We start from the raw sequence: 24,930 nt of genomic DNA, 5'->3' as shown, positions 1-24,930 counted from the left end.
CTAAAAGAATCCTATTTGAAAGTACTGTTTATAACATACTGTCCTCACAGAAAGAAGTTTGAACTATACGCTGATAGAAAAATGAAGTCTGCTATGAATAACTAGATGTGTAAATAGTTTGCTAAATAGTTAGGGGCTTTTTACCTTTGTTGTATTTTTAATCTTACAGCACATAATTTCCATGGGACTTTTGAACATGGGCATGTTTTGGCAAATCTTAAAAGTTAGATTTGAACTTGTCTGGAACTTAATCTACTTTTTCCTGGTCTGTTTATTCAGTGTAATACTGGCTTCATGTGTGGCACTTTTGTTGCTTTGAGTCAGATTTCAACCAAATACATTTTCTAGTTTAGGAGAAACAAACAAATTTAAAGTGGAAGCGGAACAAAAGAAGAAGTTATAACTTCTAACTGTCACTGATTTGGAGGGAATGTGCCTCTTTTGGAACAAAGTTCCTCCGTCCCTTTTCCTCCTCATTTGTCCCTCATGTTGATCTGATGTATACAAATATAGGATATGTATATAAAGATATACACTCTTTAATCATCAAAAAGTGTTTTACAGTGCTACAGTTATCATCCAATTTCTGAATTGTTCCGTTTGTACATTTGAAAAGCCAGTATAAATTAATACTAATGGTAAAAAAGCACATGTGGGTTTAACCAATTGTTTTTGTGTATATATTGTCCATGTAAAGGGGGTGTGTTCTTTGCCTACATCCTTTTAGTGATAGGTGTCCCTGTTTCCCATCTCAGGAAGTTGGGAGGTATGGTGGAAGTATACGTTATACTTTTTATTTGGTTGTTGGAGACTGGAAAAAGCTGTGAATGAAAGCTGATTACAAAATTGCCAGGAGCAGGTTTATTTTCATAAAATATTATACACTAGTCTTAAATGTATCTCAAATATTTAACAGTAAATTATAATACATAAATAATAAGAAAGTAAAGTTTACATTTTAGTTTAAAATATTTTAAAAAAGAATCCCTTTTAGGTTCTCACATACTTATTATTCTTTTTGCCCTGCGCGGATATCAAGAAAGGTATTCAGATTAAAGTATTTCAAGTGGAAAGTTTGTTTGGCATTGGGACATTTTCACCAATATTACCTTTTAAAATGTTGTACTGAGAATATTTGACACATAAGGAAATTAATATGGAGCACCAGCAATGCTTACAGTGGAAAGCTAGTTCAGGTATGGTGCAGCATTGGTGACAATACCTCGTCCTCTTGTTTGTACATTGTGACATACAGGAATTGTGATAAAATGTAAGCCTTTTAAATTACTTACATTCAAAGCTTTCTCCAAAAAGTAATGCACAAGGATATAGTTGTTAATCCTTTCTCATTAGTAGCAGAATAGTATAATATTTTTTTGTGGGCTACTAAAATGCTTCAGGAGAAAGAGTAGCTAAATACGGGGCTTTAATTGATAATGTAAAAACTATACCAAAAAGAAGTAATGCACAATCCCATAGCCATGTTTTCCTTATCAAATACAGCAAGAGGTTTAAACATTTTCTTTAAACTATGAAACCCTAAAAAGCAATACAAATCAGTACATCATATTTATCCATCTATCTAAGTAAAAATACTCTCTCTGACCTACAGCATTAGATAAATTTACATGGCAGCTGCTAATTTAGGCTGGCCATACATTGGTTGAAATTCAGCTGCTTCAGCAGGGACCAGCCAAATTTTGATCCGTGTATGGCCACTGTGGTTGAAGAGAAGTCAATCTACCAATCAACTTCTCTTTAACCACCCTGTTGGAAAATTTCCACATGATCAGCACTGCTGACTATAACTGACAGCGCTGATCCATATATTTTGGGCTATTCACTGCAGCTGTGGACCTCTTTGTTTTTACCATTAAGAAACAGCCAATCAGTGAACAACACCAATGGCATTAGTGTAGAGATTATTGTATCGACTGATGTTTTCTGTCAGTAGAACATTTTTAATTTTTTGCCAGAATAAGCTTTTTGCATGTGGATTTTTGGGCCATTCCAGAATAGAACTTTTGCAAATTTTTTTCCTTAGCCTGAGATACTGTGAATGCTGTAGAACTGGCTGTAGCAATACTACGACTATAACATCCTGATTTTCATCCATTAGTTTTTGCATAGCCAAATAAAATGCTGTTCTGAATTTTCCACTTTTCACATAGTTTTTAGTGAGAACAAACAGTGTTTTTTTGCTTAAGTTAATGCTTTCTGCGATGTTATCAATAATAGCCTTTCCTGGCTCCCAATCTCTTTCCTCTAAGCAGAGAAGTATGTGTTTGGCTCCTCTGTTCTCCAGCTGGTCACATAGTTCATTAAAGACCCAGTCATTGACAGCTGGGTCCTTCTCATCATACGTGATAAATGCATCATATATAGTGTCTGCGCTAGAGACTTTGTTATACTTTAACCTTGCCATACACCAATGATATATATACCATATATCCCAGTAAAACAAATTACTCATAATTGGCAATGCAGTCAATGGGACAATTAAAACAAATGACACAAGAAACAGTAGCAATTCTGTGAGATCCATATTACAGGCATGTATATCAAATAAGATAATTCCTTTCTTCTTCCATTTGTCTGGAGTGGCACAGGTGACATCGGTGGCCAGCCGTGGAATATTAACATTGTTGCTATTAATCCAGTTTATGAAGTCAGTAATTTCACAGGTACATTCAAATGGATTTCCTTTCAGTCTTAAAACTTTTAAATAGTTATCATTACCAGACAAAAAAATTGATCTATTTATATGCTGAATGTGATTGTAACTTAAATCAAGGTTAGAGAGGCTATGGAGCTTTATAAGAAATGCATCTGTCAAAGTTTGAATGTAATTATGATTTATGATTAGAGTCTCCAGTGAATTTGTATAATTGTACAAGTGTGCTATTATCATTGTAATCTTATTGTGACTTAGGTCAAGAACCTTGAGGTTTTCAAAGCATGCCAGGTTTTTCCAACCAAAAAACACTAATTCATTATGATGTAAGTACAGCTCAGTAAGACTTGCAGGCAGTCGGCACACTGCTTCCTCAGGAATGGAGTAAAGTCTGTTGTAGGAGATATCGAGAACTGACAGATTTGTAAAATTATAGAAAAGACTGTAGTAGCGTTTGTCACCGTTTTTCCATAATACATCCAGACGGTTTCCAGCAAACCTTAATTCTTTCAGGGAGGAGCTATGAACTGGGGACTCAGTTAGAGTGGAGATTTCATTCCAGCTTAAGTTAAGAATTGCAAGTTTGGCCAGGTTTTCAATGAATTTAAGGTGATGAGTTACACCTTGTACAATGAAATAGTGCTTGTTATAACTCACATCTAATACCTCCAAATTTTTCAGTTCCTGAAAAGCATTGATGGAAGCAAAATCCAGTTTATTGAATGATAAATCCAAGTATGCTAGGTTTTGCAAGTATCTAAATTCTGTCCCATTTAAATTTTGACCCATGCCATTTGAAGACAAATTTAAACACGCTACATCAGAAAATGAACTGAATGCTTCGGGGTCAATAAAAAAGATGCTGTTCAGACTTAGATCCAATGTTTTGCCATATGCAGTACATTGAGGTTTTACCAGAGAGTTAATTGGAGTAATTATTCCTGGGGATACGCTACTAAAATGTTCTACACCAATGTATATTATGTCAAATGGCTGATTGTTGTAAAATTTTTGTAGGCCTTGGCTTTTTAAGGTGCTCTCTGAAAAAGGTGTTATTCTATTTTCAGACAAGTAAATTATTGCTAGACTTGGAAATGCTTCAAACACTTTAAAATCAACCCGACAAACAAAATTAACAGATAGGTTTATAATGTTTAATTTATTTAGCTTTGTAAGAGGAGCTAAGTTTTTGGATGTGATGTCTTTGAAAACATATCCTTGTATATGCAACTCTCTGAGGGAAATTAATTTAGAAAAATTGTCAGAAATATTAATATTATTTGGATATGCCTGCAGATTGTAGTTATATGACAAGTCAAGTTTTTCTAAGGATGGTAAGTAAGAAAAAAAGTCTCCTGTTGCCATTTCAGTCATTAAGTAATTTAATCTAAGATTTAGTTCTTTCAACTTAGTCATGTTTTGAAACCATGTTTTTGATACAGTAGTAAGTGAAGTACTTCCAAGATGGAGCGCGGTCAAGTTTTTTGTATATTGGAAAGCAAAGTCATCTATTTCAAGAAATCCTTTTCCAGAGCAGGGTTCACAGGGATATGCAGCATTATAACATCTTGGACAATTTCCACTTAGAAGAAGAACTTCTAAATTGAGTAAGTTTTTGAAATCATCTCTGTGAATAACTTTTATTCTGTTATTGCTTAAGTAAAGTTGTTTCAATGATGATGGCAAATGCAGAGGCACGCTGGTTAAGTTGTTAAATGAGAGGTTAAGTACCGTTAATTCCTTGAGATCAGAAAATGTTCCATTTTCAATATCAAGAACACCTGGGCATGCATTGCCATAGTAACAGTTATGGCCTAGGTAAAGTTCCTCCAGATATCTGAATTTTGAGAGACTTGTTTTGTTAATCACAAAAATGTTGTTATACTGGAAACTTAGTGTTTTAATATTTTCAGGTAGTCCCATGGGAATTTCACAGAGATAGTTGTGATCAATGAGAAGATGTTCTAGCTTTGATAATTTCGTAAAAGTTTCATTATTAATCTCCAGACCTCTTTTGCATATATTGGGATTATTAAGTCTCACCTTTGAATAGTGGTTCCAGTTAAGGTTTATTTTTGTAAGGTTATCCCAGTCCTGAAAAGAGGGCTTATAAATAGTATCAATAAGGTTTTGACTTAAAAGAAGTTCCACAGCATTTGATGTGTAGTTGGTAGGAGAAGGTACAGTTTTCAGACTTCGAGCACTGCAGTCAAAAATAACAGATTTGGTATTTTCAATAATCGAACATGGTATAGTTCGGTTGGTTGAAATTTTTCTGGAAAATCCAAAGTCGCAGTTTATTAGTAATACACACAAAAGATTCTTCAACAGGCTTAACATTTTGTCCTGAAAAAGAGTTCAAATATTAGAGGTTTTGCAGTTATCAAATTGAACATTTGCTTTTTCAATCAGTTTCATAAATATCAGGGAACAAATAATAGTCATTAGCCTGTTAGTCTATTCTCATTTAAATATTATATTTGAGGAAGTGAACACAAGAAATAAGTAATCTTAAAGAAGACCTTCACGCTCCTTAACCCCCAAAAATTCCCCAATACAAACTGTCCATGAAAATATGAACACTTGGCAACCCTTCTTAAATTTTGCCATGTGCAGGAACCACATCTCAATCTAATTTTGGCAGATAGGCATTAGAGATAAGGCTCAGGTTTTCTATTACCATGAGATTAAGGTGATTCCTGTAGGTTTGTGTTCAGGGTACTAGTGAATTTTTGTACAGATTCGGCAAGAAGAATTTTATTTAGCCATAATTCACTGTATGATCTTTGAAATGTGGCCAGCAGACTAAAAAGGGCTAAATAAGGAGACTTTTTGATACGCCTGTCCCCTCCCTATAAAGGGGGGGCACCCAAAGTGTTAGTGTATTAGGAGGTGCTGTAGATATAAAGATAGCGACAGCTGGTAAAATGCAAATGAAGAGATTAGAGTCAGTTGGGGAACTGCACTTTAAATGCTCCATGCCTCCTTCATCTGGGTGAAATGCATACAGCATATTCCAGCAGCAAGGATCCATGGATTCCAGCAGCTGGGATCATAGGTGAACAGCAGTGGCCATCGCTGTTCATATGTATCCTCACAACCAGTGGTTATCTGCAGTCAGGGACAGATGAGCAATCCTGGATGCAGACAAATGTTTCTGGAATCTGCCGTATGGACGTAATCGTTCATGTAAGGGAGACCTAATTCTGATTGCTAGCTCTTAGGGCAATTAACCTCATTTATACTTTTTTGCTCCTATTATTGGGGAATTTTTGGTCTTTAATTTTATTTTTTGGTTGATTTGAGGTTAGAGAGTACTTTTAGCTGCAGTCTTGACCATAAAAAACTTTCTCTTTCTTGAGGCTGCAAGTCTTTATGAAATTAGGCTGATTTAGGGGGTGGTATTTTGGATCTTTAATTTCTATTTTTTTCATATGTTGATAGGTTCTTTCAGGTTTGGGGATCTCATACAGCAGCAATGATCATAGTTACTGATCATTTGTTTTTGGAGCTGCCTTTTATTCAGAAAAAACTTTAAAAAATAAGGGCAAGAGCACATAAACAACCTCAGATTTTATCACTCATGTTCACTCCATCACACTATTCCTTTAGATAAAATAAAGATAGGCATACACCAGTGAAAGTATATGTGAACTCTTACCTTGTAAAATAACCCATTCAGTTCAAAATAGAAACGAAGGGCAAAACATTTGTGTATATATAATATATAAAAAATTATAAATACCTTTTTTTCCTTTTTTTTTAAATAAGTGAACACATAATCTCTGCTCTCAGTTACACATGGGGCTTGAAGAGGTGGTGGTGGAGAAACAGCATCACACTAACTTCCCAGTGATTAGCTGCAAAGTATGATCATTGGCGAACAGGCTGGACATTCTCCTAGCACATCCAGGAAACTGATCCCACTGAGGTAGATGTGCTGTCATGCCTAGCGTTGTCAGTTTGGTATAGAAAAGCAAAGGGACTAGCAGGATAACCAGGTATTTCACACAAAGGAATCATTACAAAGAGAACAGGATACTTTTTAACAAAAAAGTACATGGTACAACAGGCACATATCAGGAATATATGTGTTGGGGTAACATATTCATTAAGCCAATTATTACTTATTGAAATAATCCTGCTGCTGTCCAATTTTACAGTACTCTATCCTCTGCAGTGTCTAAAATTTTTTTTAGTAAAGCCATAACCTGTTGTTTTTGTCTCTAATACATTTGGGCCTAGCCTTTCTATTTAAAACTGTCCTGCAGCTAGCCTATTTTTATACTGCTGTATCAACTCTAGTCTTTTAATTTTCAAAGTCGTTCTAAATCTTTACCTTAAACACATGCCAACCAGCTGCCGCAGTTGTACTGTGGCAGAATGGCACGGCTGGGCGAAACGAGGTTATGTAACGCTGCTTTGCCCTGTGGCCACTAGGGGGCACGTGTGTGGCGCCGGAGGCGTGCGTGTGTGCCCCCCGAGCTGATGCGATTGCTCGGCGGTCTCCATCACCAGCGGTCTCCCGCAATCACTCGGGGCACATGGAGAACCGGGATCTTTGTGTGTAAACACACAGTTTCCGTTTCTCTGAGGGGAGAACTGACAGATCCTCTGTTCATACAGAGTATGAACAGAGGATCTATTGGTTTCCCTGCACAGTACATATCCTCCTTCAGTTAGAACACAAACTAGGACACACATTAACCCCTTCACTGCCCCCTAGTGTTAACCCCTTCACTGCCAGTGACATTTTTACAGTAATCAATGCATTTTTAATCGCACTGATCGCTGTATTAATGCCAATGGTCCCAAAATTGTGTTAAAATTGTTCGACGTGGCCACCATAATGTCGCAGTCACAGGCGCTGATCACCGCCATTACTAGTAAAAAAAAATTATTAATAAAAATGCCATAAAATTATCCCCTATTTTGTAGATGCTATAACTTTTGCACAAACAAATCAATATACGCTTATTGCGATTTTTTATTTACCAAAAATATGTAGAAGAATATGTATCGACTTAAACTGAGGAAAAAAAAATGTTATTTTATATATATTTTGGGAATATTTATTATAGCAAAAAGTAAAAAATAATGTTTTTTTTTTCAAAATTGTCGCTCTTTTTTTGTTTATAGCGCAAAAAATAAAAACCGCAGAGGTGATCAAATACCACAAAAAGAAAGCTCTATTTGTGGGGAAAAAAGGATGTCGATTTTGTTTGGGAGCCACATCGCACAACCGCTCAATTGTCAGTTAAAGCGACATAGTGCTGAATCGCAAAAAGTCCTCTGGTCTTTGGCCAGCCAAATGGTCTGGAGCTGAAGTGGTTAATGCATTCCAGTACCCTTAATGTTCCAATACCTATATCTCTCCTTCACCCCTTATACTTACCTGACTCCTCACTCGATCCAGTACTATGCCCATCTGTAACTACTCTGTCCTCTCTTTCCACTCTCACAAGCTTTGCTGTGGCAGTAGGAGCAATTGTCTCTCGCTCCTGTCAGTCCTGTCAGTCAAATCTTGATTGACGGTGTGGGGCTGAGCCACTCTGTCTCTATCCATGGAAATAAGCAGCATGAAGTGGGATCAAGCCCACAGAAGTGTCACAATAGGAAGCGGCTTCCTGTGGTGACACACCGAGAAGAGGAGGAGCCTGAAAGGCCGGCGGGGACTCCAGAAGAAGAGGAATGGGGCTGCTCTGTGTAATTGTATCAAATAGAGCAGATAAGTATAACATATTTGTTATTGAAAAAATAGACTCTACATTTACTTTATTAAGAGTTTGGCAGAAATTGGCTAGTCCCGCTGGGACGGGACAGCCTCAGAGAACTACTAGCCAATTTCTAAATAAATCAGATTGGGTGCTACTGTTGTATGTAAACCAACCTGATTGTAAATTTAAAAAAAATGTATTCCACAGCCAAATATGTGTTCCACGCTGTTGTTGAGATTGTCTATAAAAACCGTACTGTTCGGTAATCCCATGTAGAGCTTTAGGCATCCACCAAGCATGAATTTTTTTTTTTTTTAAACAAAAAGCTTTTATTTGAAAAAAACATCGGTACAATCATATTAACATTTGTACATAAGTTTCATATAACAGTGAATAATTGACTTCAATAATAGAGTATTTACTGGTAAGGCCACCAAGTTGTTGACCTATTGTTATATTGATAAATTATTTGGAAATACTCTAGCTTTAGAAAAAATCTGTTATTTATTTTAAAAGGGAGAATAACTTTGTGGACCCCTGAGAGGTGTCCTTAGATATAGATATAGTAATAGAAATGAGGAGTAAAGAGGAGGAAAGAAAATTAAATAAAAATTAAATAAAATAAATATATTATAGGAAAAATATTGGTCTATGTATAAAAGGTTTATCTTTATGTGAAAGTGGTATATGAATCAGAATATTTAAAAGTAATCCATGGTTGCCATATTTTATTAAAATTTTCTATATTCCCTTGTGTTGTTGCTCTGATCTCTTCCATTCCTTTAAGGAGATATATTTCTTCCAGCCATTCCTTAACCACTTTAAGACCAGCCTCGTTTTGGATTTTAGGTGTTTACATGTTTAAAACAGGTTTTTCTGCTAGAAAATTACTTAGAACCCCCAAACATTATATATGGTTTTTCTTCTAACACCCTAGAGAATACAATGGCGGTCATTGCAATACTTTTTTTTGCACTGTATTTGCGCAGCGGTCTTATAAGCGCACTTTTTTTGGAAAAAATTCACTTTTTTGAATAAAAAAATAAAACAACAGTAAAGTTATCCCAATTTTTTTTTATATTGTGAAATATAATGTTACGCCGAGTAAATTGATACCGAACATGTCATGCTTGAAAATTGCGCCCGCTCGTGGAATGGCGTCAAACTTTTACCCTCAAAAATCTCCATAGGCGATGTTTAAAAAATTCTACAGGTTGCATATTTTGCGCTATAGAGGAGGTCTAGGGCTAGAATTATTGCTCTCGCTCTACCGGTCGCGGCAATACCTCACATGTGTGGTTTGACCACCGTTTTCATATGCGGGCGCTACTCGCGTATGCGTTAGCTTCTGCGTGCGAGCTCGTCGGGACAGGGGGGTTTTAAAAAATTTTTTTTTAATTTTTATTATTTATTTTACAATATTTTATTTATTTTTACACTTTTAAAAAAAAAAAAAAATTGTGTCACTTTTATTTCTATTACAAGGAATGTAAACATCCCTTGTAATAGAAAAAAGCATGGCAGGACCTCTTAAATATGAGATCTGGGGTCAAAAAGACCTCAGATCTCATATTTACACTAAAATGCAATAAAAAAAAAAAAAAAAAAAAGTCATTTAGAAAAATGACATTTGAAAAAATATGCCTTTAAGAGGCGTGGACGGAAGTGACGTTTTGACGTCGCTTCCGCCCAGCAGTGTCATGGAGACGAGTGAGCGCCATCTTGGCCTCACTCGTCTCTATACACACCACGGCAGAGGACGCGATCGCCTCCGCCGCTACCGACGGCTCCGGAAAGCAGCGGAGGGCACCGGATCGCAGCGGGAGGGGGGGGCCCCTCTCCTGCCACCGAAAAAAGTGATCTCGCGGCGAATCCGCCGCAGGGACCACTTTTATCTGAAAGCCGGCCGCCGCACGAAAACGGGGATACCGGGGTTATGGCAGCTAGCTGCTGCCATAACAACGATATCCCCGTTCAAACTTAGGACGTACATAGTCGTGCGGCGGTCGGGAAGTGGTTAATTGATCCCAGCGTATGGGCTAGATTTGGCATCACTAAGCTATAGCATGTAATGATGGATGGTGATCTACCGTACGATACCCTGAAGGCCACATTCCATCTACCCTCCTGGATATTCTTCAGATACCTCCAACTCCGTCATACAATCCAATTATTATTTCCACAGGCCCCAAATGTTTCCTCCCATATTGTAGAATCCTTTTTGATGTCTTACAATGCAGATAGGATTCTCTCGTCCCTATAACTCAGAATCTCCTCCAGGGATACCGATAAAAACACACAACTCTTTGACAGCTGGCAGGGCGATATACCTACCCTTGACTTAGAAGATTGGGATGAGGGGGACCAACAATACATCCCACTGATGATCTCTGCTAGGGACAGATACATTCAATTTAAATTTCTACATAAAGCTTACTATACCCTTCAGAGACTTGCTAGGATCTACCCTACACAATCAGACCACTGCCCCAAATGCCTGAGTGACATAGGGACCTTCATCCATGTGTTCTGGACTTGTCCTCTGATATAGGAATTCTGGAAAGGAGTGGTAGAAGAGATTAATGATATTGGAGGGCTACATGTGGCTGTCGATCCTAGGGTTCTCCTATTGGGTATTTGTGATACTACTACTCCTAACACACATAAGCGGCTGTTTATCTTCTACGCAGCCTTTTACGCCAGGAAAACCATTTTGTTTAAGTGGAAATGAGCTGATCCACCAACTGTCTCACAGTGGAGGTCATATATATCAATATAAATTGATATATATGAGGCGCAAATGTCCATAAAATTTGACAAGATTTGGGGGGCCTGGGTAAAAGCGAGACCAAGCACCAACTAGTGCTCTCTCGAGATGGGAACTGGGGGGCAAAGCTCAGATGCAAAGTCTTCCTCTGACTAGGATGTTTATAACTCCGGCTTCTTCTCTCCCTACCTCTTCCCCCCCCCATACCCCACCTTCTACCCTCCCTGAACTAGCTCCTGCTGACATTCTAATTATGTCTAATTATGTCTTCATCTGTATATTCTCCCCCGAGTGCCTTAGAAACTCGGGTTAACTGTCACTGTATGCCCCTATATAAATTGATATATATGAGCTGCAAATGTCCTAAAAAATTTGACAAGATTTGGGGGGGCCTGGGTGAAAGCGAGACCAAGCACCAACTAGTGCTCTCTCAAGATGGGAACCGGGGGGCAAAGCTCAGATGCAAAGTCTTCCTCTCACTAGGATGTTTATAACTCTGGCTTCTTCTCTCCCTGCCTCTCTCCCCCCCCCTATACTCCCCCTTCTACCCTCCCCCGAACTAGCTCCTGCTGACATTCTAATTATGTCTTCATCTGGATATTCTCCCCCGAGTTCCTTAGAAACTCAGGTTAACTATCACTGTATGATTCCTAGTCAAAGCCTCATATTTTCATATATTGTTTTTAATCTCTATATGAATACTAATGTACTGTGTACCTTGCTATTCTTCTTGTGATTGTGTCTGATAAATAAAAGCGTTTCTGTTAAAAAAAAAAAAAAAAAGACATTCTGTTCACTGTATGATATATATATTTTTTTTTTTTAACTTTTTTTGCAATGTTACATGTGCCTAATGACAGTGCCCAGCTTCCCATGCCTTTATTGGACAGTAGTTTGCTTACTAGCGCTATAAAAGACCATCATTTAATAAGAAGATTCAATCACTATAGACTTCAGTCTATGTTTGGGTTTGATTCACACAATTTTCTTTGGACCCTTGGTACATAGAACACAGGCAGGTACACCTAACCCTAATAAGGAGCTCATTTGATCCATGCAAAAACTGTCATCTTTACTCAGGACTTCTCATACAGTACAAAACATAAAATCTTTTATTGAAGTTATTTCAAAGTTCAGCAGTGTAAACTAGAAAACTTCACCAAGTCATAGTAATAGCAATGCATCAGCTTGAAAAAAGAGAGGCTCAAAATATTGCTTTTTTACAGCTGAAAAAAACAAAAACTTATCTTTTGACTAACTAACTTATCCACCTTACCAACCGCTCAGTGTCTGCCAACCCTCTCCTCCAATCGCTACACTGGCTCCCAATTTCCTAGCAAATTAAATTCAAAACACTAACCACAACATACAAAGCCATTCACAACTCTGCCCAGAACTCTCTTCTCAAGACCTCCTACTCTCAAGCTCTCTCCTCTCTTCCTCCTATGCTCGTCTCCAGGATTTCTCCAGAGCCTCTCCCATCCTCTAGAACTGGCTACCTTAACCTGACCGGCTACCCCCTACTCTTGCTTCAGGCGATCCCTGAAAACTCATCTCTTCGGGGAAGCATACCACATCTCCAACTAGTCTTTTACCATTTCCATCAGCTCATTCCCCACAGTTACAACCTTTTGTACCACCTGCCCCACCCTATTATGCTCCGTACACACACGGTCGGACTTTGTTCGGACATTCCGACAACAAAGTCCTAGGATTTTTTCCGACAGATGTTGGCTCAAACTTGTTTTGCCTACACACGGTCGCACAAAGTTGTTGGAATTTCCAATCGCCAACAACGCGGTGACGTACATCACGTATGACGAGACTAGAAAAGGCCGGTTCAGAACCAAGCGCGGCACCCTTTGGGCTCCTTTTGCTAATCTCGTGTTAGTAAAAGTTTGGTGAGAGACGATTCGCGCTTTTTCAGACTCGTGGCTTTCAGATCGTTTTCTGCCGTTCAGTTTGTGCTTGTGGGTTTGTATCTTCAGTGCGTGCAAGCAAGTTCCGCGTGACTTTAAGTAGTCATTGTATTCTTGTGCGTTCGTTACTGGTTTTCAGGTCGCTCTTCACAGGCCTTGCTGTTCTTCAGTGTGTTCTGTTACTTCGTTCTGAGCAGCCGACCGTTTTCTAGCCATGTTTCGTATGCGTACTCCTCGTAGAGTTCGTGCTGTGTGGGGGCTTGGTGTTGGGGTCCTGACCTTGACACAAGTCCAGTCCATGAACAGGGTGGGGAGGAGTTCATGGACCAAGAATTGGTTGCTTCAGCGTGACCAGTTCTCTCACATGCCTTTGCTCCGTGAGATCCGTGAGAATAATCCTGATGATTTCAGGAACTTTCTCAGGATGACGGACCCCGTGTTTCACCGTTTGTTGGCTTCGCTGACCCCCTATATCAGCAGGCAGGATACCTGCATGAGGCAAGCCATCACTCCGGAGCAGAGGTTGGTCGCTACCTTGCGGTATTTGGCCACAGGGAGAAGTCTGCAGGACTTAAAGTTCTCGACAGGCATCTCCCCCCAGGCTCTGGGGATCATTATCCCAGAGACCTGTTATGCCATCATACAGGTCCTGCAGAAGGAGTATATGAAGGTAAGATTTTTATCCTTTTATATCATATTTTATTGTCTTTAATGTTTGATAATATATTGTATTTCTTCCCTCATTCCCTAATTACCATGATTGTAATATGCTGTGAATGTCCCCTTTGTCCTCATGCATGCTGGATTGTTATGTAATTATTATGTTAGGTCCTTCATACATATTTGCCCTTCAATAACCTCTCCAGCATGGTGTCTCCTGCCCTATATTCACCTCATGTAGTCACTTAACAATGTATTTTATCAGCTCTATAGTAGTGCTTTACCCCAAACACCCCCTAAAATGTTTGGAAATGTGATTTTTGATTTCAATTCAGGCAGAGTGCCAGAGGCTTTTTTTTTGTGGTGTCCCCCAATTTTTTTTAACCCTCCCTCCCCCAACTGCTAAGTCAGCTGATCACAATTCTCTATCCTCAATCATCTATCTGCTGACTTTGCCAAACCCTTTACACACTATACCCATCTCTTTACTGGTCAGATGTATGGATGAATTCCCCAAAGCATGTAGTGCAAGGGCCTGCCTGTATACTTTCCAATGGTACTGTTTAAAGTTTTGTTATTCTGTTATTATCTTGATAGGTAATAGCAGAATGTCCAAATGTCCTCAAATGTGTACAGTGTGTATTTATATCTTTGTATTCTGACACTTCTTACCTGTCCAGTGGGATGCCAATAGTGTAACTAAGGAGGGTCTGTTACAAGTAATACCCTGTATTTAGGCATTCATCTCTCAATGAAGTGAAGAGGGTTACCTGTCCAAGAGTTCCCCCCCCCTATAATGTTAGAAATGGCCCATGAGAGGGGGGAGGGGGAATATGATAGGTGTACCTTATACTTTGGCCTTGTTAAATTCCCCTTAGTAAATGCTATCTGGAGGTTGCCCCATAATGTTTGTGTCTAATCTGCTTGCCATGTATCTTAGAAAAAATAGTAATGTTTATTGTTTTTTCCTCAACAGTTTCCTTCAACGCCACAGGAATGGCAGACTGTGGCCTCCCACTTTGCCCAGCGGTGGGACTTTCCTAACTGCGGAGGGGCAATTGATGGGAAACATGTCCACATCGTCCCACCACCCAACTCGGGGTCGTACTATTATAATTACAAAGGGTTTAATAGTATAGTGATGTTGGCGGTGGTGTCGGCTAATTATGAGTTCTTGTATGTGGATGTGGGGAAGAATGGCCGGATGTCCGATGGTGGAGTGATCGCCCAGACGGAGTTCTACAGGCGTCTCCAGAATGGCAGCTTGGACTTGCCACCTCCAGAGGACAATGTTGAAGGTCTCCCATTTGTGTTCGTTGCTGATGAAGCATTTGTGCTGGGGGACCACCTGATGCGGCCATTCCCGATGAGGACCCTCACCCCGGAACAGAGGGTTTTTAATTACCGGCTGGCCAAAGCCCGAAGAGTGGTGGAGAACACATTTGGAATCCTGGCCAGCCGGTTCCGATTATTTCTGACACCCATCCATATGGCGGAGTATAAACTGAACCATATAATACTTGCCTGCTGTGTTCTCCATAATTTTTTAAGAAAACATTCTGCCAACTATGCTGGCTCAGTTGGGCCTGAGGCCGGAATCCCTAATCCATCAACACTGACAGCGCTTGAAAGTGGCCGTCCTGGCTTGCCCTCCCTGAATGCCCGTGATGTCCGGTTACGCTACCTGGAGTTCTTTGCGGGTAGGGGGGCTATCAATATGCCAGACAATCTGTGACACCTTTTTCAAATAAAAAACAACCAAAAGAAATTCTTTGTGGACATTTACTGCTTGTGTTTGTTTTAGCTGACCCTGACAGAAATGTGTTGAGTGCAGAAAATGTCGTGACTGAGTAACCTTATAAAAAACAGTGTTGGCTGGTACTTCCTAAATACCAAAACACATTTCACTACAAGTGCACTTGCAACTGCACTGAACCTGCACTTGTAGTGCAAAGTGTATTTGCCCTTAGGAAATAACCCCCATTTTTGCATAAAACAGCAATTACATCACCCCAAAAGTGTTGTAGTGTTGAGACAATAATCCACACATTCTTGAGTAAGGCACTTTTTTATACCTGCACAATCACATGTGCATTTCCCAAAGGTTTTTAAAACAAACCAACATGTTTGTTGTATAACAATGTTTGCAGTAGCATTCTCAAAAATCGAAATATCCATTTCAGATAAAACAGGCCTGTGTAAAACCAACAAGAAAGCCAAAAAACTTGAACTTACAAAGTTCACATATGGTAAAACCTGAAGGCTATATCAGACATCAGTATTTAGGAACTGTGTTTGATATAGCGTTCAGATGGGGGGAAATCACCCCTGGAAAAGCCAAATTTGGAAGATGCACACCAATTTACGAATGTCAACATGTGCTATCTGCCATCAGGGGGGATCAAGGGACGTGTTTTGGGGGAGCAAGCCCTTCCTCAATGGGACTTTATAATTGAGGAAGGGGTTGCACCCCCAAAACGCGTCCATTGATCTCCCGTGATGGCAGATAGCACATGTTGGCACACTGTGTGCATCCTCCAAATTTGGCTTTTCTAAACATTGTAAAAATTTTCGTAAGATAAAACAGGTGGTTTTGTGGGGTTTAAATTCGCCCCAAAACATCAATGATGTTATTATTTTTTTTAATAACATCAGTGATTTGTTGCTGGATGTTTTGCAATTGGAGATTACACCCCATGATCTCCCCGATGAGTATCTGGGCACTTTCAGATGTAAAGCGTTCTGGATCACGATCACCTAAAAAGAGATAAAGAACAAAAAAAAAGGTCTCAAAAATCTGCCAACATCCATCTCTTTTACCTGAGCCTGTGGTCGCAGACACTCACCTGTTGTGGTGCCAATCTCCACCACATCTTCTTCTTCCTCCTGCTCTTCTTCTTGGGTTGGTATTTCCCCTTCTTCCAGGGGGGGGGGGGCTCTGGTCTCCTCGGATGAGGGGTGTCCGAGTCTTTTCTCCCCTATGTAAAACAAAAATGGTATAATTAGCACACAGATATTTGATGGCAGAACTAGAAATAGGAAACATTGCTTGGAAGTGAGGTACAATAGTCTATTTTAGCCGAGTTCCAAGATGTATCTTTTTTAGTGTCCTTTGTCAAGCTGCAATACTTTACCTGTTTGGTACAAGCTTCACAGATGGAGACCCTATAGTATACACTGGAGCACCTGTGTGCCCCCCCTAATAAAAAGGGTGTTCTTGTGTCCCACACTAGTGCTCCAGTGTCCAGATGTGAAAACAGCTGCTCAGTGTCCTCTCCTTACACACAATCTAGTTTGCATTTCATTCTAGTAACAAATCCATCTACACAAACAAATATTTGGCATCCAAGTAGGCCCAAAAAAATGTGTGAAAATGCATATGGCCTAAACAATGGTGTTCTAGAGGCCGAAAGAAAAATGTTTGATACGAACGAATAATGGGCCCATGAACATTAAAGTTGACCTTTTTAAACGTTACAATTAATCAAAGCATATGGAGCAGAACGAACGGAATAAAGACAGAAAGAATAGGAACACAGCACAACTACTTACTTTTTTGCAGCACTCTCCGGATCTTTCGGTACTGCTCTGGCTCTCTCAACTTCAGGTCAAACCACTGCTTCCTGAGCTGATCTTTTGATCTTCGTACCCCGAAATTCCTCTCAAGACTCCTGACCACTTTCGCCATGATCTTGGCCTTTCGGATGTTGGGGTTGGGTTAAGGCCCATATTTTCCGTCATAGTCAGACTTCTTCATGATGTCGACCATCTCCAACATCTCCCCAAACGACATATTTGTGGCCTTAAAACGTCTCCTTCTGGATCGGGACGTGCCTGGATCCGGGCTTTCCTCCTCCTCCTCCTCGTTGCTAGAATTAGCACGCACCTGCTGTAACTCCGCCATGTGCTCTTCACCCACTGCGCCGAACGAAAAGGGGCGGGGAATACACTAGAAAGAACGTCAGGGGTGGGCGGAGTTACACACATGCGCAGTGTGTATAAAGCGTAACACGCGTGCGTATTACGTACGATCTGTGAGCGGAGGAAGGAGCATTGGACGCGCCGATCGTAAGAACGAAGGTAAGAGACAAACTTGTGCCTATACTGCTTCTAGATTGAGGCCTATATTGTAACAAGATTAGGAGATTTTTGTCTGACATTAGGCTTTGTCTTGTGTTGTGTCTTGCAGTGAACATGGATATCTTAATGAAAGATAATGACTTCATGTCAGTATTAATAGATATGCTAAGTGAGCTGCCCTGTCTGTGGGAGATTACCCACCCCCATTTCAAGAACCAAGCAAAGAGGAAGGCAGCACTGGAGCAATTGTGTGAAATTGTGAAGCAGGTGATCCCCACGGCAGACATCACTTATTTAAAGATATTAATTGGTGGCCTGAGGAGCACATATCTGAGGGAGCGCAAGAAAGTCCTGGATTCACAGAGATCCGGAGCAGCAGATGACATCTATGTCCCCAGGATGTTGTACTATGACAGGCTGCACTTTCTGGCAGGCCAGACTGAACCCAGGCCATCCCTCTCCAGTCTTCCTTCCACGCTTCCTTCCCCCCCAGCTGAGGCTTCTGATGCCCAACCTGGGCCTTCCAGGCCACATGTGGAGGAGCCCAGATTGAGCCAGGTATAGCATTCCTCTAAATATTTCTGCTTGTCCAATCAATGATGTTAACTAGATGTTAGTTGGGAGTATTAATTTAGGATTGTGATTGATGATGCAAAAACTAAAACTATGTCCCTTTTTCATACACAGGGAAGTCTCAGCCAGGAGGTGGCCGGGCCGAGCCGGCTGGCTGATATCAAGGTCCCTCCACCCCCCCTGAAAAGAGAAAGTGGCAGTAGGACGAGTACCCTAGAGGAGGCGGCTATAGCATTCTTTTGGAGGGCTACAGAGGTCCTGGGAGCACCACACACCATGCAGGAGAACATTGCTGCCTTCATAGCATATAAAATGCAGAGGATGGAGGAGGGCCAAAAAGTCTTGTGTGAGGCCCTCATATCGGAGGCTTTGGAGAAAGGTATGAGGGGCCAAATTACACCTCACACACATCTTTGGGATGGTCCTCCTCCTCCTCCTGCAGGTCCTCCTCCTCCTCCTCCTTCTCCTCCAGGTCCTCCCAGTCCTCCTCCAGGTCCTCCCAGTCCTCCTCCTCCTGCAGGTCCTCCTCCTCCTCCTCCTCCAGGTCCTACTCCTCCTCCTGCCACATCTCCAACTGCACAGCCACAGCCCGGAAGGAAGCGTGAAAGGAAGACCAGAAAGTGAGGACCCTGGATCCAGTCTGGTCGGCCAAAAAATGCAGCCTCTTGTGGTACCACAGCCTGGGGACACACATGTCATCTGCTGCTATCCGAGTCTCTGTGAATCCCGGACCAGACTGCCCTCCCTTACATATGGACTCCTCAGGCCACCAATTTTGATGTTGAAGAATTGATGTCTGCCGTGGGGGTCCCAGGCTTCGCTAATTTCTCCTGTTGATCCAGTGTTGCCTTCCTCTTTGTTTGGTTCTGATCCCTTAATAAAGGATTTTTGTTTTGAATTATACTCTCTTATGTGTTTTACTTCAAAAATGACAGTTGGTTTGTGAGGAGTCAGATATATTTCAAATATACAATGTGAAATGAACAAGGGACACCAACACCAAACAATCTCCTGGAGATTAAATAATAAAAGATATCAATTGTGTTGGTGTAACTTGACACACAAAACACACCCAAAAATATTCTGGAGTAAAAATAAAAATAACATTGAACAAAGATCAGCCTTGGAAAAAATCCAAACATTAAAGAAAAAAAAAGGCTTAAAATCCAAAATAAAAAAAAAATTTAAAAATATAAAACTGTCAGATGTGACAACTAATAACAATATATTCAGGGAATCCCACTAAAAAAACACAAATAAAAGTTTGTGAGAAGTGTGTGTGAATATGAGCAGCAAAACGACTTAATTCTTGTCACATTATAAAGAAGAAGAGAGTGCGCTGTATTAAACCATTTTTAACATTGCAGCGTGACGAAAATGCTGTATCCATTGCGAACGCTAAGTTTACCAGAACGAGCTGTCCCGTGTCGGAATTTCTTCTGAGCATGCGTGGCACTTTGTGCGTCGGAACAGGCCACACACGGTCGGAATTGACGCGATCGGATTTTGTTGTCGGAAAATTTTATCTCCTGCTCTCCAACTTTGTGTGTCGGAAAATCCGATGGAAAATGTCCGATGGAGCCCACACATGGTCGGAATTTCCGACAACACGCTCCGATCGGACAATGTCCATCGGAAAATCTGACCGTGTGTACGGGGTATAAGATTGTAAGCTCTTCTGAGCAGGGTCCTCTTAATCCTTTTGTATTTTATTGTATTATTACTGTATATTGTAAAGCACTGAGTAAACTGTTGGTGCTATATAAATCCTGTATAATAATAATAATACTAATATGTAAACACCATGCAAACAATATGCTTGGTGGGATTTGAACTCTGTATGGAAGTCCACTGTCCTTGTCATGTATTTTCTCTTGTATCTTTTTTTTTTAAATATTTTATTTTCATCAGAGAAGGCATGTTCAAATCAAGCAGACAATAGTACAAGACTAGTACAAAAAATAGCAGTATACCAGTGTACACAGTGTGAATATCCAGTAATTATGTGAGGAAGATTGAGTACAAATGAACACCAACAGGACTTCATAATGTACGTGTCAAACCTGTATTCAACATTTCTTTTCAGTGACCTAAACATAGAGGAGGATCCCTTATAAATTGGTCACCATAGGATAAATCATAGGTCTCTTGTACAGTATCTTTATGTATATCCTTCTCCAGGCTTATTTGCATCGTGGGCGTTTCATTAGATTTCAGGTATGTAAGGTTTTGGTTGCCTGGGTATATACAGAGATCTTTATTTAACCACTTCCTGACCAGCTCCAGTACATATATGGTGGCAGGATGGCTATCCTGTGTGAATTGCCGTAGATGTACGGCAGCTCCTTTAAGAGCCATAGGAGGCGGGGGACACGATGCGGGTGGCCGGCGGGCGCTATCGCCGCCATTTACCCCGCAATTGTCAAAACTGTCCGATCTGTCCGCTGCAATGTCACAGTCCCGCTAAAAATCGCAGAACGCTGCCATTACTAGTAAATTAATTAAAAAATAATAAAAATGCAATTAAATGCCATAAATCTATTACCCATTTTGTAGACGCTATAATGTTTGCGCAAACCAATCAATACACACTTATTGTGATTAAAAAAAAAAAAAATTTGTAGAAGAATACACATTGGCCTCAACTGATGAAGAAATTTGTTTTTTAATCACTTATGGACCACCCGCCGTCATTATACGTCGATACTTTGAAGAGGAATGTAGTTGTTATGGCAGCAGCTAGCTGCCTTAACCCCAGTATCCTCTTCTTCAGCGGGCGGTTCGCTTTCAGATAAAAGTGGTCTCTGTGGCGGATTTGCCACAAGATCACTTTTATCAGCAGCGGGAGAGGGTCACCCTCTCCCGCCACGCTCCGTGCCCTCCGCTGCTAACCGGAGCTGTCGGTAGCAGTGGAGGCGATCGGGTCCTGTGTCCTGTTAGGTATGGAGATGAGTGAGGGGAAGATGGCCCCCCACCTGTCTCCATACCATTGCAGGGCGGAAGCGACATCAAAACGTCACTTCCGCCCATAGCTCTTAAAGAGACATTTTTTTAAATTGCATTTTAGTGTAAATATGAGATCTCAAGTCTTTGGGACCCCAGATCTCATATTTAAGAGGTCCTGTGATGCTTTTTTCTATTACAAGAGATGTGTACATTAGTAAACATTAATAAAAGTGATACCATTTTTTTTAAAGGACAGTGTAAAACTTAAAAATAAAAAAATAAAAGGTAAAATAAATAAGAAAGAAAAAATTTTAAACGCGCCCCGTCCCCTCCGAGCTTGCATGCCGAAGCGAACGCATACGTGAGTAGTGGTGTTCAAACCACACATGTGATGTATCACAGCAATCGTTAGAGCAAGAGCAATAATTCTAGCCCTAGACCTCCTCTGTAACTCAAAACATGCAACCTGTAGAATGTTTTAAACTTTGTCTATGGAGATTTTTAAGGGTAAAAGTTTGTCGCCGTTCCGCTAGCGAGCGCAATTTTGGAATGTGACATGTTGGGTATCAATTTACTCGTCGTAACATTATCTTTCACAATATAAAAAAAAAAAAATTGGGCTAACTTTACTGTTGTCTTATTTTTAATTTAAAGGAGTGTATTTTTTCCAAAAAAAAGTACACTTGTAAGATTGCTGCGGAAATACGGTGTGACAGAAAGTATTGCAACAACCGCCATTTTATTCTCTAGGGTGTTAGGAAAAAATATATAATGTTTGGGGGTTCTAAGTAATTTTCTAGCAAAAAAAAACTGTTTTTAACTTGTAAACACTAAATCTCAGAAAGAGGCTTGGTCCGTAAGTAGTTAAAAACATTTTTAGGGATATTTATTATAGCAAAAAGTAAAAAATATTGTTTATTTTTTCAAAATTGTCGCTCTGTTTTTGTTTATAGCACAAACAGTAAAAACGCAGAGGTGATCAAATACCACCAAAAAGCTCTATTTGTGAGAAAAAAAAGGACATCAATTTTGTTTGAGTACAGCATTGCTTGACCGCGCAATTGTCAGTTAAAGCGACGCAGTCCTGTATCGCAAAAAATGCTCTGGTCATTAAGGGGGTAAAACCTTCCGGGGCTGAAGTAGTTAAATACTTTTAGTTACTAAACACATGGGAAATTGGAAAGATTTCCTTAATTTGTGTGAGAGTTAAAAAAACACTGTATGGAACATAAATTATTGCAGGAGAACAGTAATCAATTAACAAACCTCAAAATTATACAGAAAGCACTACATACTATAACACAACCAAATGCTTCCCCTTTGCCAAAAAAAACCCATCTGGGAAACCCTGGCTGCATTCAAGAGTTTATTGGCACTCTTAAAATAGATCAACATATTCAATATACAGTATCTTGCCTACTAAATGGGTCCAATTTTAATATTGAGATTCATCTTGTGCAGCTGAAACTTGCTACATAAACTGTTATCATTGCCAACATTTCACTGTTGTGCCTATAAACCTAAAACTCCTAAAGATTGCAAGTGTATTTATTGCTTTAAACTTCACCTTACCACTAAGCATTAAGCAACATTACCCACTCTGTTGCTTGAGAGGAAAGATGCCCAGCAGAAAATCATATTATTGGAAGCTGCAGTCCCTTTCAGAAGCACATGGCAAAAAGCTTGCATTCCTTGGCTGCACTGAATTTCTTTTACATTCGGAATATCTACGTCACCAATGGACCATATTTTATGTGTACCTTTCTCAAAATTTTCATGTGTGTAAAAAAACAACTAGAAAACTAGAAAAAATAAATAGTTATTCTGGTCTGTAGCTGCAATTCAAAGAAACCAATACAATGATTTATCATGTTCTTGTGAGGAGAAGAAAATGAAATCAAAGAACTTTAAATTGTATAAAAAATGTAATCAATTAGCAATAGAAAAACAAATGAATACACACTGAAATATAACAATAATACATATGTTACACTCAAATAAAAAGTAAAAAAAAAAGAAAAATCTGGAAGGAACAGCAGATTCTGAGAGCTTCTCCTTGATTTATTAATGGCAAAGATAAGTGTGCTGTTAACTGTATGAGAACAGGAAATTCATAAACTCTTAAATTTGATTGGTAGCTAAGGGTTAATCCATATCTGTGCTCTTTGACCAGTCATTAAACAAACCATCAGCTCCTGCACATAGGGAAAACCTCAATGCAATGTCAATTATTCAGGGAAATTAACACTTTAGAAAAAGTTGCCAATTTGGAAATCGGGCATACCAAAATGGTAATAAAAGAATGTATAAAGCAGGTTAAAAGCAGAAATATTTTAAATTAGTGATTAAAAAATATCCAAATATAAGCTTTTCTCCTATGGGACTCAAAGTTTACATTTAACATTATAACATATGTGACTGATTATTTTGTACAAGAAAAAAAATTATATTGTACAAAAAATGTTATAAAACAATACACACATCTCTCAGCAATAAGAACTCTGCAGAGTATATTCATATACATTTCCAAAAAGACATCTGTTTTTATATATTTATTTAAGTAACTACAAATAAATGAATAAACTTACCAGATGTGATACCCAATCCTAGGCTAAAATGAGGCCAGGGTTTCAAATTGCCAAATTGTGGCAGAAAACTTCATGTGAAAAACTAGGAAAGAAAAAAGATTCTTTGATAACCTAGAATATATTTTCTGGAACGGCTGAATACTCTGTGTTTAACTATAGCATAAAAGGAAGTAATAAAGTCCGTGACAAAAGTCCAGCGACAATTTCAGTTGGTAAAAGGGGAACTTTACACATCTCTCGTGGTGAGCTATAATTATTAGTATTTGTTGTTGTCAGAATATTTTCATACTGCCAGCTGCTGTGATTTTTCATGTTTGCAGCTTGCTAAATTTTTCTTGTAGAAATACTGTATATATATTCTGACAATGTGTAAGTAGTGGGTAAGTACAAACACACAATATATAGTATAAACTGGTCAAACGTGAGAATATGGATCAGCTAACTTACTATGGACTTAAGAAACACTATCATGGTCAAATATAATATTTCTGTGCTGACTACTAGGATATTACATCGGGTCAAAGATTAATACTTATGCCCCGTACACACGGTCGGACATTGATCGGACATTCCGACAACAAAATCCTAGGATTTTTTCCAACGGATGTTGGCTCAAACTTGTCTTGCATACACACGGTCACACAAAGTTGTCGGAAAATCCAATCGTTCTGAACGCGGTGACGTAAAACACGTATGTCGGGACTCTAAACGGGGCAGTAGCCAATAGCTTTCATCACTTTATTTATTCTGAGCATGCGTGGCACTTTGTGCGTCGGATTTGTGTACACACGATCGGAAATTCCGACAATGGATTTTGTTGTTGGAAAATTTTATAGCCTGCTCTCAAACTTTGTGTGTCGGAAAATCCGATGGAAAATGTGTGATGGAGCCTACACATGGTCGGAATTTCCGACAACAAGGTCCTATCACACATTTTCCGTCGGAAAATCCAACCGTGTGTACGGGGCATTATTCTTTCAACATAAGATGGTAGAAATACTAAACA

General features: G+C 39.5%; 1 protein-coding gene across 1 annotated transcript; it reads right to left on the bottom strand.

Moving 5' to 3' along the window:
• Positions 1-830: 830 nt before the first annotated feature.
• TLR8 (toll like receptor 8) lies at positions 831-24,080 on the bottom strand. The gene is made up of 2 exons (XM_073614858.1): positions 23,925-24,080; positions 831-5,020 (listed from the first exon to the last, which is right to left on the bottom strand). Exon 2 carries the CDS (start codon positions 5,012-5,014, stop codon positions 1,889-1,891), a length of 3,126 nt encoding a protein of 1,041 aa, XP_073470959.1. The 5' UTR covers positions 5,015-5,020; positions 23,925-24,080; the 3' UTR covers positions 831-1,888.
• Positions 24,081-24,930: the final 850 nt, after the last annotated feature.

Source organism: Aquarana catesbeiana, linkage group LG02, assembly GCF_042186555.1.
Source record: "Aquarana catesbeiana isolate 2022-GZ linkage group LG02, ASM4218655v1, whole genome shotgun sequence".
Lineage (NCBI taxonomy): Eukaryota > Metazoa > Chordata > Amphibia > Anura > Ranidae > Aquarana > Aquarana catesbeiana.
Note: the sequence above shows the minus strand (reverse complement) of the source record. Positions and strands in the feature narration are given on the sequence as shown.